This window comes from Podarcis cretensis (assembly GCF_951804945.1).
Source record: "Podarcis cretensis genome assembly, chromosome: Z".
NCBI classification, from domain to species: Eukaryota; Metazoa; Chordata; class Lepidosauria; order Squamata; family Lacertidae; genus Podarcis; species Podarcis cretensis.
The window spans coordinates 9,385,661-9,402,656 of record NC_137184.1 but is presented as its reverse complement, the minus strand read 5'-3'; the positions used below and the strand labels follow the sequence as shown (position 1 = coordinate 9,402,656).

The 16,996-nt window shown below is 44.4% G+C and overlaps 1 protein-coding gene across 7 annotated transcripts in view; it reads right to left on the bottom strand.

The window, feature by feature from the left end:
• Nucleotides 1-10,676, bottom strand: part of CAMSAP1 (calmodulin regulated spectrin associated protein 1) — a 45,803-nt gene extending 35,127 nt beyond the window's left edge. For 3 of the 7 annotated variants that reach the window (XM_079961906.1, XM_079961907.1, XM_079961908.1), the window contains exons 1-2: nucleotides 10,129-10,675; nucleotides 7,745-7,907 (exon numbers count right to left, since the gene is read on the bottom strand). In XM_079961906.1, the coding sequence (XP_079818032.1) occupies nucleotides 7,745-7,907 (163 nt within the window). In that variant the 5' untranslated portion in view covers nucleotides 10,129-10,675. Of the gene's footprint in view, nucleotides 1-7,744; nucleotides 7,908-8,587; nucleotides 9,225-9,644; nucleotides 9,692-9,809; nucleotides 9,832-10,128 lie in introns of those variants that run through there. The other 4 variants (XM_079961902.1, XM_079961905.1, XM_079961903.1 and 1 more) reach the window with 4 other exon arrangements.
• Between the last annotated feature and the right edge of the window lie 6,320 nt (nucleotides 10,677-16,996).

The following is a 16,996-nucleotide window of genomic DNA, read 5'->3' as shown; positions in this document are numbered from 1 at the left end:
CCCGCACCTTGCAAAGAGCTGCGTGAAGCCTGGGCGCGCTGAGCTCAGCGCGCCCAGGCTTCGGCATGCAGGCAACTCTCCGCAAGCCGCGGGAGCCCAGCGCGGGCTCCCACGGCTTGCGGGGATCCGCGCGAAGCCTGGAGAGCGAGAGGGGTCGGTGCGCACTGACCCCTCTTGTTCTCCAGGCTTCAGCAAAAGCCTGCATTCGCCCCATAGGACGCACACACATTTCCCCTTCATTTTTGGAGGGGAAAAAGTGCGTCCTATGGGGCGAAAAACACAGTATATATTCTAGTTTTCAGATATCTGTAGAGCACATTTTGTCTTCATGCTAATTCTTTATTCCTACCGACAATGTTAAAAGCCTAATAAACATTTGAAGAGTGAAGTGTTATCAGGTCCAATTCATTGTATGAGCAGAACCAAGTAAAGCAAACTGCATCTACCTGATTTAGAAAGACAACAAAGGAACTCCATTTGTATTCAGGATTAAATTCTCTTTCCCCTTTTAATATAAGTAGAATGATAATCCAACTGGTATAAAATAAGGATCAAAAGACCTACATATCACAGTTTCTAAAAACAAACAATCCTCCTGTGCTACCAAAACATATACCGTATTTTTCGCTCTATACGACGCACTTTTCCCCCTCCAAAAATGAAGGGGAAATGTGTGTGCGTCCTATGGAGCGATTGCAGGCTCCTTGGCTACAGCGATAGCAACGTGAAGCCTCCAAAGCAAAGAGGGAGTGCTCCCTCCGCGCTCCGGAGGCTTCGCGTTGCTTTCACTGAAGCCTGGAGAGCGAGAGGGGTCGGTGCCTGAAAGCTTTGGAGCGCACCATGAGTTTCTGCTGCATTCCGGAGGCTTCAGGTTCCTTTTGCTGAAGCCAGGAGAGTCTTGCTCTCCCGGCTTCAGCAAAAGGAACCCGAAGCCTGTGGAGCACAGTGGGAACTCACGCTGCACTCCGAAGGCTTCAGGGATCTTTGAGGCTGGCGGTAGGGGAAAGCAGCGCTTCCCCCCCATCACCAGCCCCACAAGCTCTGGGGGCAGCGGGAAGGCGGCGCACCACCTCTGCGCTGCTCCCCGACCTGGTCTTTGAGGCTGGCGGTGGGGGAAGCAGCGCTTCCCCCCACCAACAGCCCCACAAGCTCAGGGGGCAGCACAGTTGAACGCACAGAACGCACCTTGTTTTACAGGGGGAGAACAAGAAAAATAAATTCTCCCCCTCTTTGCGCAGCGCCCCTTCAGCGAAGCGGCAGGAGAAATGGAAGGGGCTCCGTTTCTCCTGCCGCTTCGCTGAAGGGGCGCTGAGCAGAGAGCGGGAGAATTTATTTTTCTTGTTCTCCCCCTCTAAAACAAGGTGCGTCCTATGGTACGGTGCGCCCTATAGAGCAAAAAATATGGTATTTATTATATCTTTGTTTATATGACAGCATTCAACATACTACAAGCCTCCTTTTCTAGCCTTCTATATACTGTTAGCCTTTTTTATGTTATCAAAGTCCCAATGAAGTCAGAACCTAGATATAATATATTAATAAGTAGAAGAAAAGCAGTCTGCAGAGAGCAGCTATCAACTGGGTGCAACTCTTTTTTATATTTCCAATTTTTTTCATAAAACAAAATCTCATCTCCTGCCAAGAATCCAAAACAATAGATTGCGCAGACAAGTGTTGCAAGGAGTACAACTGTGATTAGAAGAGGCTTCCAATAAGCATTGTAGTTCGTGTGCCCTAAAATCTACTTCTTACTTTAAACTTCTTTTTGTTCGCATTCATCTGTGTTGAAACAATGGAGTGCACCCAAGCCTCTGTGTTAGCAGCACCTAAGTGACCTCTCCAGGGAGCACAAACCTGGACATTGTATATGGAAGTCCTGGGCTGCCCAGCCCTCAGCCTCATTGATGTGGTTCCCCCCAAAAAAGGGAGAACACCACGTTTGGCACCAGCCTAGCTTCAGGAATTGCTGGAAGGAGGCATTCAAGGTGCCATCCAACCTTCTTAGGGACTGCACTTCAGATTTGTGTAGGTTTTACTTCTTACTGTTTCTTCTCTTGAAGATATCCTGCAATACAGCAGAGGTTTAGGATCCAAGTTTTCCTTCTCCTAGATGGGCTACCTTCCCAGGTTGAAGAGCCCCATCTGCCCCTCACTTCCCTGTACAGCACATGCAGAAACAGCCTTGATAACCAATGGACCCACTATTGCTCTCATCTGCTCAGTCCACTGGAACCTGTCCCTAACTCACTCATCGGCTACTCTCACCTGGTTTAGCTAGCCAGTTGAAGTGATTCCCGGAGTGTGTCTGCTGTCACATGCTGACAGCTTCTAGGAGCCACAAGTGAGAGCTTAGTACAGGGTGGGGACCAAGATGAACAAACTACCCCAGAAAGAACATGACATGTCTTCCGCCATAGATACCCCTTCCTCTAACATCCCCTATACCCCATGCACACTTTAAACTAGACCATGTGAAAACCAAGGAGCTGAGACTCAGAACATATGGTTTAAATAAAGTCCCAACCTGAAGCTTCACTAACTCAGATTTCCACAAACACTTCTACTCTCATTTTCTGAAGTAGCCAACCAGGATAATGGAGCCAAAAACTTCAAGCTTATACACTTATATGTGAGTTAAGTCTATTTCCTCAATGAGGCTCTAAGCAAACAGGCATATCTTGTTTAAAAAGAAATACTTGTGAGAAATATCATGTGAGAAATATCACTAGCTGAAATAAGAGGCAGCCAATGTGTGGCTTTCCAGAAGCTGTTGGGACTAAAAAAATAACATCATACCTGACCACTAGCTATGCAGACGGTGGCTAGTGGGACCTGAAGTCTATTAACATCTAGAGCAGCCTTTCTCACCCTTGGGTCCCTAGATGTTGTCAGACTACAACTCCTAGCTAGCATGGCCAGTGGTAGTGGATGATGGGAGTTGTAGTTCAATCATACCTGGGGACCAAAGGTTGAGAAAGGCTGATCTAGAGAATTAACATGTTGGCACAAAGAGACACAGTATAGGCAGCAACCGTTTTAGGCATGTCTGATATGTGAGTGACCATAAACATGTGCATTGCGCCAAAACTGGAACTGAGGTGAAAAAGTCACAAAAAGGGGCAGAACAGGACAGTGGTAGGACAGTGGTAGAGTAGGGTATACACATAATTTCACTTAAATGCATGGTGCCTTGGAACATAACCCCCACATAAATTGGGAGTTGCCTGTACTTACTGCACTAAAAGATACTTAGATTGTAACAATTATTAGGGTTTTGCCATGAGGCTTTTAAAAAAACCGTACCATATTAAGCAAAAATGTAGTAAGAAAGAAGGGGGAGCAACATAGCAGTTATGAGCAATAAATGAAGTACTTAAAGTTGGATAAACATAGATTTTGCATTTAATTTATTATTTTTGGCAACCTCAGGTTATACACAACAGGGATACACAGCAACAAGTGGTATTAGCCTCATTCTATTATGCATTTTAAAATTTGTACCTTATCCACCAGCTCTATATCCAAGTGAAATTGTTCTCACTGCATCTGCACAAGAGAGACTACAGCACAGTTCACTTTTGCAATTGGGGTGGGGTGGGGTGGGGAGGTTTATTGGGTTGTTCTTGCTTTTATTTTGATTATGTATTTTGTGGTTTTATATTATGATTTTATCCTGTGAACCGCCCTGACACCTGTGAGTATAGGATGGTATACAAATTTAATAAATAACAACAACAATTTCAGGGGATCATCAGTGATCCCCTGGTTTGCTTCTCCAACTTTCTGTCCTTTCCCCGGCTTTGCTTTCCTTCTGCAGGATGTCTACATTTCCTGCACTAAAAAGCACAGTATAACATTCCTAAACATGCAAGCGCATCATAATTTTAAAAAAAATACGGGCCAGCATGACGTCATTCAGATCAAATAAGTAGTTCTCATAAAAAAAGCCAAAGGCCAAGCATCATTTCTGCCTTCATCACATAGTTCAACAGTGTGATACAGCAGCAAAAATAAATTAATGCTATTCTAGGCAACATCAACAGAAGTCCAGATCAAGGGAAGTAATAGTACTACTATTCTGCCTTGGTCAGACCACATGTGGAGTACTGTGTCCAATTCTGGGCACAACAATTTAAGAAGTATGTTGACAAGCTGAATTGTGTGCAGAGGTGGCCAACCAAGATGATCAAAGGTCTGGAAACCAAGGCTTATGAGGAATGGTTGTGGGAGTTGACTATATTCAGCCAAGAGAAGAGGAGACTGAGATGAGATATGATAGCCATCTTCAAATATCCTAAGGGCTGTGATATGCAAGATGGAGCAAACTCAGGGTGGATAAAAATCAATGATTTATTTTTTAAAAAACGGATTTATTTATTTTTTAAAAAATTGGATTTTAAAAATAAAATTATTTTGGAGGGAAAATATTTCTAAAGATAGATTTTTATAAGTGGCAGTGGTACCTCAGGTTAAGTACTTAATTCGTTCCGGAGGTCCGTTCTTAACCTGAAGCACCACTTTAGCTAATGGGGCATCCTGCTGCCGCTGTGCTGCGGGAACACGATTTCTGTTCTCATCCTGAAGCAAAATTCTTAACCCAAGGTACTATTTCTGGGTTAGTGGAGTCTGTAACCTGAAGGGTATGTAACCTGAGGTACCACTGTACATTATAGTCCAAAGGCTATTCATCAGGAAATAAGGATTTGTTTTCAGTTTTTCATGTGTGCTTAACATTTTTTTTTGAATTTTTTTTTTTGAAAAATTGTTTAACCATATCAGTTAACAAACATGGATACATATGCTATAATGTTATTGTTTTAGTTAAATAAATTGTTTAAATTATTATTAAGGAAATTATTATTTTTCTTCTCCGAATAAAGTACATCAGAAAACTTGTCCAAATATAAACAGTTAACTTATTAAGCTAATTAATTAACTAATTAATTTCATAATTATTCTTCTGCTCTAGAGGATAGGACCCAAATCAAGGGCTTCAAGTTACAAGAAAGAAGATTCTGACTAAACATCAGGAAGAACATTCTAACTGTAAGGGCTGTTTGACAGTGAAACAAATTCCCTTGGGAGGTGGTGAACTCTCCTGCTTTGGAGGTTTTTAAGGAGAGGTTGGATGATCATCTATCATGGGTGCCTTAGTTGAGATTTCTGCATTGTAAGGGGTTGAACTAGATACCTTTGGGGTCTCTTCCAACTCTACAATTCTGTGATTCTATAATTTATTAGAAGGGATCAACCTAAACTAAACTAAACTAAACTTAAGCCTCACATTTTAGTTGAGATATAGAACTAAAGTGTTTCAGGTGCTTTCAAAGAGTACAATATAGTCCAGTGGTTCTCCATTGACGAACATTTTGGTTAGTAAATGCTTCGGTTTTCGAACGTGCCTCAGAAGTTGAACATGCCACGTGGCTTCTGCTGAGTGCAAGATCCTGAGGCCTAGCTGTTGGCTATTGAGTTTTCCGTTTTCGAACGTTTAAGAACTCGAACAGTCTTCCGGAACGGATTACATTCGAAAACCGAGGTACCACTTTACTGATTTTGGGGGGTAGGGCTCTTATATACTACCTATTGCAGTGAAAAGCTCCTTCTAAAATGCCTTACAAATTTAAATATTAGTAATGCAAAGCAGTTTAAGCTGCAATAAGAGAGAACCAATCAAAACAACTTAAAACTCCATAAAACTTAACAACTAAAATAGAAACATCACCATTATCAAGACACAGGTCAATTTTATCTCCCAAAAGACAGCAGAAATGTTTTTGTTTTGTCAGATATACTAAAAGCTTCAGCAGAATAGGCCTCTCTTGAGCTGCTCCACAGAAAAGGCACCACCAAAGAGAAGGTTCAGCTTCAAGGGAAATGATAAAACTGGCTTCAAATACTTAAGGAAACTGAAGTAAGGCCTCACCTGAAGATGACATTGCATACAAATGAAGTTTGTACAGAATGAGGCACTTACGAAGACCTTTAGCACTGGTCAAGTTTTACATATTTCCATCTCCTTCCTTTCACCCCCACCAAGTGCTAATGTCCTTTGCGACACAGAACAACTGTGCTCTCCAGCATAAGCAGAACCCATGCCTTACAAATAAATTAGATGAGATGAAACATATATGAAATTAGATGATTATGCCTTGAATACAATTGACATTTTTGACAAGTAAGCATATATGAAATCAGATGAATATGCCTTGTGTACAATTGACATTTTTGACAGGTATGCTCATTTTGAGGCAATACCCTATTACTACCAGGTATTCTGAGAAGCAATCCAAGTCATTTAAGGACTAAAAGGACTGGAAGGCTTCTCATTTGTATTAGAGGATAACACTGAAATTTAAAGATATTAACCTGCTTATGGCTGGTTTCATATGCAAAACACAGGAATATTAGCCTAATCTCTATACTTGTTTACAGAATTAGTATACTTTTTTTAAAGGTGAGGAAATCAATTAAGGGAATCTGACATTAATATTGAAGCCAAGTATGGATATGTCTAGAACTTGCCATCACACATGACTGCCCAAGCCTAGTTCCCATGGAGGTTTTAAACAAACACAGGCCATGCAACAAATTTGCTCTACACAAAGTAGACCAGTTAGTGGCTGCACTTATTTCTACCAAAATAAGCTAATTCAAAAACCCACAAAAATGAAATTGTAGTGTCCAGTTATAATTTTTAAACTGCAGTTACAGCTTGTGTTATGATAGAATATTATTTGACTTTGCTGCTTATTGAAATTACAGTATACTTTCATAAACAGAAGAAGTGAACCAAAAACTTGCTCAAAGCTCCTAATTTTGCTGTGCCACATGAACAATCATGCCCATTCTAAAAGCTGAAAACAAACCAAAGCCATGTGATTGCAGGAATACAGTGTATTACTTAGCACTAACACAACACAAGCTAATGTTAATCCATTAAGCATATTAGAGTTTGGCAAATTAGTCAGATTAACAGTGCTATCTAATTTTCTACATGTTACATTTTGCTTCAGTTAAAAGTATAATACCAATATGAAGCCAAAATCCTGGCACAAATGACAAAAACCAAGAACTCAAAGTAGACGAAGCAGAATCTACTTTAATACAACACACTGAATGGCAATAGTGCTTCAGAAGACCGTAGAAATAAAACTAAAGTTTCAAACAAGATTTTTTTCTATCCCATCTATTTATATTCATTACCCACAATGTTATGCAAAGAAATGAATGCTGCCTCACTGCTATGTTCTAGAATACAGCAGCCTTGGTTAAAAAATAGATGAGTGAAATATCTACAATATGATACAGAAGCCACAAGATTCTTATTCTCTATTCAGCTATGCTCCATAAAAAGGTAGCAGCAAGGATCTACAGGATTGCCAGAATGAATCACACAATAATAAGGATTTAAGGGCCTTCAAGAGCTCAGCCTTTGTAGGTCTAGGTTCTGTGTGAGAGAGCACTATTTCATGAAACAAAAACAAAAACACGGTTATATGCACTTCTACAAACCATTCACAATCAGGAAAAGGGATGTACACTGACAAGGTTCCTAGCAAGCACTTATTAATATCCTGGGATCTAAAAACATGGGAATAGGGGAAGCAGGCAAATCGGTTTGGCACATGATTGATATGTAAAACACAGATCATTTCAAATCCATTTAACAGCTGAGAGAGCAAGACAGGGGGAAAGCAAAAGGGGAGAGATAAAAGAATAATCACTCAATGGGGATTTTTACCTATTCCATAGGCTTTAGCACAGATCCATTGTAGATTAGCAGCTATTTTTGCTCGAGCTGAATCATAGAGCTCCAACGGAACGATCTCAGCTGCACTATCTGCTAGAGCATCCATTTTTCTTCTGGTGCTATCCCCACCAGCACAAACATCAACATCCGCCATCTGAAACAAAAATAAAAGAAACCCAGTCTAGCACTCATACACATAATAGGCTCATATGTACAGTAGCAAGTACAAATTCTGTAGTCCCGGAAGCACTGGAGGTTTTTTATTGCTATGGTTTGTCTGCAATTACAGTAAATCTCAGTCTGAATTCTTTCCCCCTTCTAATATTAATTTGATGCTGCAATATATATATATATATATATATATATGAGAGAGAGAACATGCTAAAGCTACTCTTTCAGCCCTACAATATGAAAGGGAACATACAAATCACACTTGTAGTCATAGTCTTGCTCCAGACACCTCTCCAGCATGTTAACAGCCTAACAATACAGACAGGTACCAGGCAAATTGCTGGAAGCAAAAACCTATTCTCATATGATTTCTCTAACAATTGAAATGAAGGAGGCACAGCAGGGAATGAAGGCAACAGAAGGCAGAAGGCCTAGGCTTTCCCATTCTTGTCATAGCCTCATCTCTTTCCTTCATCCTACTCCTAAGAAGGATGATCGGTTAGCTGAGATGAACAGAAGCACCAGACACCCTGGAGGCAAGAGGATAAAGGGAGAGGGCAGAACAGAAAGGTCCTTCCACCAACATCTTCCTTACCCTTCTTCACCAGCACACTCTGGCACATGCCAGGGCCAAGGTAGCAAACAAAAGGTGCCTCAGCCTACCTTTTCCAGGCAGAGTGCTGCTCCCCAACAAAGACAACAAAGGACATCCCTTCAGCACCGTCTTCCTCATCTGTCACATCTTCCTTTTTGCTGTCTCACCCACCTCTCCCTTTTCCAAATATCTCCCTAGCTTTTTTCAGTTGCCTTCAGTTCTTCTCCCACTCTACCCAGTAACTATATATGTGTGTAGGAGTATTAAACCCAGTGCTGCCTATTGCCTTAACCTCTCCCCAATACATTTCCACATCTCCCTTAGTAGCCCATAAACTTCTGTTCCCCCTGCTTCTGCTCCTGTTCTCACCCCATAATGTCACTTTCACCTCCCCACACAAAAACACACACAAAGATCCTTAACAGCCCAGTCTCTTTTCACAGCAGACACTGCCTTACACATATCCATGAACCTGACACCCATCAGACAATTCATTTTTGTAATAAATAGCATGGACAATAAACACAGCACAATATGACATTAATGGTGATTAAGACAGCAACACTACTGTTTAATATCCTACCCTTTCCTATATTAAGATTACTCCCTTCCACCATGTACTGCAATACTGGCCTCAACCTTTTCCTCATCCTCTTCACAGCCCATCTCTCCTGATCTTCCAGTTTCTGCCCCTCAACACACCCAGTCCTTGCCCAAACTTCCCACACTTACATCTCAATCTACTGCCTCTCCCCTTGTAGCTCCTATTAGTCTACCACACCCCCCACACAATAATCAACCCCCCCATTGGCCCACCCCGTCCCTCAAACAGCCTCCTGCTGTCCAAGCCACTGCCCCTCCAAGCCTCCTACTCTTATCATACTGTAGATTTGTTATTATTATTATTATTATTGATAAAACACCCACACACCCAATCCTGATCGCCCAACCTATACTTTTCTACGATTTCCCCATGACCTGTTACTTCCACGCACAAATAACCAGACCCCCACCCCACCCCAGCTCCTCTCCCCCAAATTCCCACCCGTCACAACACGGCAACAAGACCCATGGCTGTCTCCCATGCGCACAACAACCGGGCAAACCCCCAGGCCCAGGCTTTACCTCTACCCACAAGCTCCTCCGCCGCCCGCTCCCAGATACCCCACAACTCTTCATAACCACAAGCAACGTAACCAGATTTCTCCCCTCCTCCTCCTCCTCCCCCCGCCCAACCCCCACCCTGCCCAAAAAAACATAAAGAGACCCTGGCCCGCCCACCCCACACACCGAACACGCCCCAATCCCTGCTCACCCTCAGTCGCTCACTCGCGATGATAACACAGGTTAGAACACAATAACACACCCCGCTCAAAAACAGCCAGGCCCCCCTCCCCGCAGAGCCCTCCCGTCCAAGATGTCAGCTCTCCGCTCCCCCCCCCGCCCACACGCCGTGTGTCCCTCACACAAGCCGCCGCCGCCGCCGCCGCCACTGCGCTCCCTCCTCCTCCTCGTCCCCTCAGTTCTGACAGACCCAAATCATACCGCCCCCCAGGGCTGCCCGCCCGCCCGCCCGCCCCCCGCCATCATCTGCCGTGCGCCCCCTCACCTTTTTTCCTCCTTCCGAGCCGCAGCTACCTCATGCCAACGCCGGGCCGAGCTCCCCAACCGCCGCCGCCTCACCACTCCCGCGTCGTCGGAGCCCCCACCACTACCACGTCGGCCGCGCCCAGGGCCCAAGGCCTCGCGGCGGCGGCGGCGGCGGCGGCAACGGCAAGGGGTAACCCCCGCACCCACCTACCCCCGCTGGGCTGGGCTGGGCAGGGCAGGTCTGGTCTGGGCGGGCGGGCGGGCGGGCGGGCTGCCTCTGTCGCCTAAGCTCAGCCTGGCTCGGCTGAGGGGGCGGGGGAGACTGGAGGGGGGGGGATCGAGACCGGAGGAAGGGGAGGGGGGAGAGGAGAGGACGCGCACCCGCGAGGCTCGCGCGCCTCGATAAACGGAGGAGAATAAAGAGGGCGCGCATGCGCCCGCTCGCCAGGTGAAGTAGGTGTAGAGGGTTGAGTGTGTGTGTGTGTGTGTGTGTGTGTCAGAGAGAGCGAGAGAGAGGGAGGGAGGGAATGCGCGTGCGCGTGCCGCGGAGCTCCTTTCTCTCCCTGCCGCCTCTCCTGACTCCCGCTACGTTCTGTTCGCGAGCCGCGCTTCAGTATCTTTAATGCGCGCGCGCGCTCGGAAAAAAGGGGGAGGGAGAGAGAGAGTGTGGGTGTACGCGCTCGGGGGGAGGGGGTGTCTACAGCTAAGGGTTGATTAGCTGGCAGAGAGAGAGAGGGTGGGGGTGCCCTGCAACTAAGGGTTAGCTTACCTGGAGTCAGAGGAGAAAACTAATAAATCAGGGTCACCCGCCTCCTGGGTTGGGTTGTGATCTGCAAGGTAGGCTGCTGCTGCTGCTGCTGAGGATAGTGGACTGTAACATGCAACTATCCAGATCTGTCACTGAGGTCAAGGGTGTCGGAAGCCTGTATGGTAAAGACTGAGCAGAAAGCACAGAAGCTGCTGCTCAAGCGAAGTCAGGACGACCATGCAGGCTGCTGGTGTTGCATACCTCAGCTTGAGAGCCTGGGCACACGCGTGCACGCCAACAGCCTTGGGTAGCTTTGCAGCGTTGAGATGAGGCCCTCCATTGAATGCCGCAAACGATGCGCCCAGGATCATGGATGGGTGGGGGGGGGGCGGAGCTGCCCCCACAATCAATCAAAATAAATACAAATCTGATGTTCTGTCCCCTCATAAAAGCCCGGGGGGGGGGCTCGACAAGAATCCTAGCTACGCCCATGCCTAGGATGCCACCAGCGTAAAGGCCCTAGTTCATATCACAAATATGCTGGCGTCCAGGGCAAAGCCTTTGAACCCGTTCTCAAAGAGTAGGCAGGCACCCTGCAGGAGCAGACAGTCCTTTGGAGATGAACCCCAGTGCTTGGACTAGGCAATAGGAACTGACCCTCCACAGGTTCCCCACCTCTGGGCTTAGACACATATGCAAATATGTAATATGTTTCATCAAGGTTTTTGTTAGAAATTTCAAGAGAGAACAACAGAAATGGTCCCCTTACGACGTGAAGTTTTCTAGCTGGGAAGAATATATTTAATAATAGGGTCAGTGTTTGTTAAGCAGCATGTTTGTTATCATGGCTTGGATATTCACCACAGAGCATTAGAAGAAACCCTGCAATGGGAGACTGGCTTCAAAATTCCTGACATACTTTGAGAATGATGAAAATTACTCCCTTTCTAAGACTGTTAGGACAATAGATATTCCAAGCTTACGGATAATTGGGACTCTTTCATGTTATACTGAAATGAAATTAAAACATGCAAAGAAATATGTAAGGCAATCCTAAATATCATTCAGGCTGCAGACCTAAACCCCCTTATGTAGTAGCAGGGCAGTCTCTACTGAATTTCAGTGGGTTTACTTCTGAGGAGGTATAGGATTGCACAGTTAAATTTCTTTCAACTGCAATCCCTCCTTTCAGGTAAAAATAATTATTGCAATTGCAGTTATATGCATTTTTAATTGTATGTATTTTTAAAATGAAAATAGCCATTGGTTTCTGTTTTAAAGAAAGAGTCCAATGCATAAATTGTATCAAAATGAAGGCATTCTCAGGTATCATAATAGGGCATATGGAAGGAGGCAGTCTCTATGAATGAAGCAATTATGGATAACTGTGTTATATTGCCAGAGCCATTCCTGGTTCCGTCTGATAATTGTGTTATAATGACTGTCGTATTCCTTGCGATGTTAATCTGATCTTTCTTCCTGAAGGGCAGATTGCTAAATGAACCGGTCACAACCATTATATTGTGGGGGGGGGGGGCGGGCGGAGTGTATACATGCACACACATCCATATGTTAAAAATATGTTACCAAGGTAACAACGGAATTAAAAATTTCCTTTGTATATCATATATATGCCATGGTTCCACCCACACAGAGTATTTTATTTAAATTTGGCAAAGAGAAAATAGGAAAACATGAACTGTACCCAACTAAGTTCTACTCAGACAAGAAAGACCAGTGCTTTTCTTCTAATAAAAAAAAAATGTTTAGGGGTACTCTCATTTTCCTATTCATATTGAAATACGGCCCCTCAATGAGACCAAACTTAAGATTCACAAAATGTTTAGGGATATGCATACCCCTGCATCCCCCCCAGAAAAAAAGCACTGGACAAGATCCACTGAGGCTTCAGTCCCAACCTTATTTACCTGGAAGCAAATCCCTTTGAATTCAACAGGTCTTGTGGTTAGTCGTGTCCATTAATTTCAGTGGGTTTACTCTAGGTATGGTGAACAGTCCCTTGAGAGGAAAGAGGGGGGAGCCATTGCACAATTTAAGCTGCAATTAGAATAAAGATTTATAGATTTCAGCTTTTAGATTCCACCTCTATGCAAAGCAAACAAATATGGGGGGGAATTCAATTTTTTTTAAAGGGCTCCTTGAGGTGTGCTTTTTATGGTGCATTCATGACAATATGTACTTAAGATGGTATTGGGCAGCTTTCAATACTGCTTGTGCCTGCAGATGTTTGGGGGCTGACATACAGCTTCATTTCCGGTCGCTGTACACATTGTAACCTCCTGCTGAAATCATGTAAAGGTTTATATCATAAATGGGTTGGGACACGGGTGTTTTTGTTGTGCTTTAGCATAAAGGTGCCCCTCCAGACAACAGTAATGCAGTAACATTCGGAGTACATTACAGGACAGCTAATAAAACAGAATGATGTGCAGACAGTTCAGTATAATTCCACCATTAATGCAACACCCTTGGCATGCTGCGGAATACACCTGTTTAAAAAGGAAACAAACAAAACACCAGTCTGAAGGGATCCTAAATCTACAGATGTGTGAAATTTGTAGCTCACATTTCATGAGACCATACTTACTGCACACTCAATCTCCCCCGCCCTAGCCAACTAGTAGCTCAGTGGCCACTTATGCATTGCCAAAAAAGAAAAGAGAAAATGCAACACCCCAAAAGAGGACACCAATTTGCATATGCTAATTTATAAGTGTAGTTGCAAATTTAGAAGTAATAACTCTGAATAAGAAATACACATGGTGGGAAAGACTGCATGCAGGTGACCTGAGCTTGCTCTGTCTGCTATCCAGGTGCTAAGAACTTGCCACATCATTGCACACAAGACAGTATGAAATGTGTTTTGTTCTGAATGTCATCCTCAATGTCTGGTGTACTCTGCTTTGTTCAAGGCCATTGGTCAGGGGTGCATCCTGTACATGATGTTGCACACTGGTGGCTCTGCAGAATCATAGATTAACAGAGCTTTAGAGAGGCCATAGTTGGTAGGAATGAGTGCATCTTGGCTGGCACCTTAAATGCCACCAAAGGAAGTGTTTGACATAAAGTGCAGGTTCTGACATGCACATTTAGATGCAGAATTATAAATACTTCAATATAAGCAGACATACACATAGTGGGGAAGGTCCAAGTGAAGTGTGTGTCTTCTTAGTCTGCTGTCGGATAGTAGTTGCTGATGGGCAGCTTAAGGGTCCCTGGTGGTCTCTCTTCTGGTGGTTCTTTATCATTATCCAATGAAGCTGAACACTGGAAGAATCAAGGCACACAAAATAAATGTACAGGATGCTGGACTAGATGGGCTATTGCATGTCCCCTGCCTGAAGCCCTGGAGAGTTGCTGCTGCCACCAGTCAGTATAGACCATACTGAGCTACGTAGATCAAGGTCTGACCTGGTGGAAGGCACCTTCCTTTGTTCCTAAGTGGGAAGAGCACTGTTGCACTCAATTCTTGCTTGCGGGCTTCCCATTGGCACACCTGGTTATTACTGTGAAAACAGGATGCTGGCACTTTGGTTTGATCCAGAAAGGTTCATCTATGTTCTACCCAATGCCCACCCCACCCCATGTATTACTGTACATTCTTCCCCTGGGCCTCTCGTGTGCAAGCTTTGGAATTGCACGATCCAAGTGACCTTCTGAATCACTGATGTCCTTCTGCCAAGCTGCCCAGTGATGTGTGTTATGGGGCAAGGGAGGGTGGGGGGCTGTCTAGCAGCATGCATTCCCTGAGTCACACAAAAGACCGAGAGGTGCATGACAGATGCCAGCAAGCGCAGTAGCATTGCTAGCGTCCCCATGGCAACAGCTCCGACAACAGCTTCCCAGTGTGACGTCATAAGAGGTGGAGGGAAAGCCACCAATATTTCTGAACTGGAGCAACGAGTGTTGATTACGCCACACTCCAGCACCACAGCTCACAAGCTACAGGGATTCCTTGTCACCAGCTTCTCACAAGGATACTGTGGCAGAGGTTTTGAGCAAAGCAGCAAACTGTTTGCAGATGAAGACAACATTCCAGAGGTATTATTAGTACAGTAGTAGTAGTAGTAGTAATAGTAGTATTGCCTTATTCCTCCAAGGAGCTCAATATGGTATACACATTTCTCCCCCTCCCCATTCCATCCTCACAACCACCTTGTGAGGTAGGTTAGGCTGAGATGCAGTGACTAGCCCAAGGTGATCCAGTGAGCTTCATGGTTGGTTGCGGGATTTGAACCCAGGTCTCCCAGATCACAGTTCAACACTCTAATCACTATACCACAGTGGCTCTGCCTTCTCTTCCCTAGAGAAAGAAGAACTAGAGTTTGTTACTTCACTGGTTGCTAGCCATTATTTCTGAAAGTGTGGCCCAAATTTATTTCATCCCAATTCCCACCAACCACCCCCAGCTTCACATTCACGCATCAGGCAAGGGGAAGGAAGATAAAATACCCTATTCCCTGCCCTTCCCCTGTGCCCCAGCCAAATGCCTTCTGAGTATTTCGACTGCTTTTTACAAACAAATAAGAATTCGGCTGAGAGAAAACAGTTAATGCCCAGAAGGAGAGGTCAGCAACTGGTGGACCCTGTTTCAGATTTGCCCAGCAATTGTTGCCAAAGTTACCCTAGTAGAGTAAGCTTGCTTCCGCACGTGCTCACCCCCCCTCTCTCTTCTCCATATAGGTAAGCTAGAAGCATCAGAGTTGAAACAGATATTCCAGACAGGAAAAACACTGAATTAGGGTGCAAAGCTGCGCCTGGTTGGGGGGGTGTGTCTTAGGAAGAATCCTTGCCATAGCTCTCCCCTTCTAACTCATAACTGTTGGTGCGTGAGTACAGTCATACCTTGGGTTGAAGTCGTTTCAGGTTGAGCATTTTGAGGTTATGTTCCATGGCGACCCAGAAATAATGGAATGTGTTACTTCCGGGTTTTGCCGCTCACGCATGCGCAGACACTCAAAATGACATCACGTGCATGCACGGAAGCGTCAAATCGCGACCTGCGCACACGCGGGTTGCGTTCGCTTCAGGATGCGAAAGGGGCTCTGGAACAGATCCCATTCGCATCCAGAGGTACCACTGTATCTATTCTTGGGTTTTCATTTCTTTCTGCAGCAGGGTTCCTTTTACAGAAAGTTTCCTGCATCTTTTACTTCTTTATAGCAGAAGCAGCAGCATTCCAGCTATCTCTTAGTGAAATTCCCATTGCAGGAATAAACACCATTTGGTTCTGTTTCTCAGAGTCTTTATTATTTACAAAACTTTACACTGGTCACACACACATATACAGTGGTGCCCCGCAAGACGAATGCCTTGCAAGACGGAAAACTCGCTAGATGAAAGAGTTTTCCGTTTTGGAGGTGCTTCGCAAAATGAATTTCCTATGGGCTTGCTTCGCAAGACGAAAATGTCTTGCGAGTTCCTGCAGGTTTTTTTTTCTCCCCCCCCCCTTTTTCTAAGCCGATAAGCCGCTAAAAGCCGTTAAACCGCTAATAGCGCTAATCCGCTAAGCCGTCAATGGACTTGCTTCGCAAGACGAAAAAACCGCTAGACGAAGAGACTCGCGGAACGGATTCTTTTCATCTTGCGAGGCACCACTGTATTCCATTGCCTAGCAACATATTCAAGACCATTTTCAAGTTTCTTCTAGAATATTCTGACAACTGGTAGGTTTAAAGGTTTCCTTTAAGAAATCAGCACAGGCATGGCACAGCACCGTGATATAGGCAGATATGCTCCTTGCCTGTATGTAGCAATTAACTACTGAGCCAACTGTCTTTAAAACTTTAAAACGATTAAAAATAAAAACAAAGTTTGGCACAAAAATGGAAGCAAGAAGAATTACCGACGAAAGAAGAATGGCGGATGAAATTGATGGACTATGCACAATTAGACAAATTAACAGGAAGGGTTCGAAATCTACAGGACCAGAGATTCTTAGAAGACTGGAGTAAATATATGAACTATTTGAAAAGTAATGGTAACGAACAGATTATGCTAGTAGGACTGCAAGAAGTTTTGTAAGGAGGATTATTTGAAATATTGCAAGAATATTAGTTTCCGAATGTTGATTTTTGTGTGTTGTGTATTGTTATCTTTTGATATCTTTCGTGTTGTT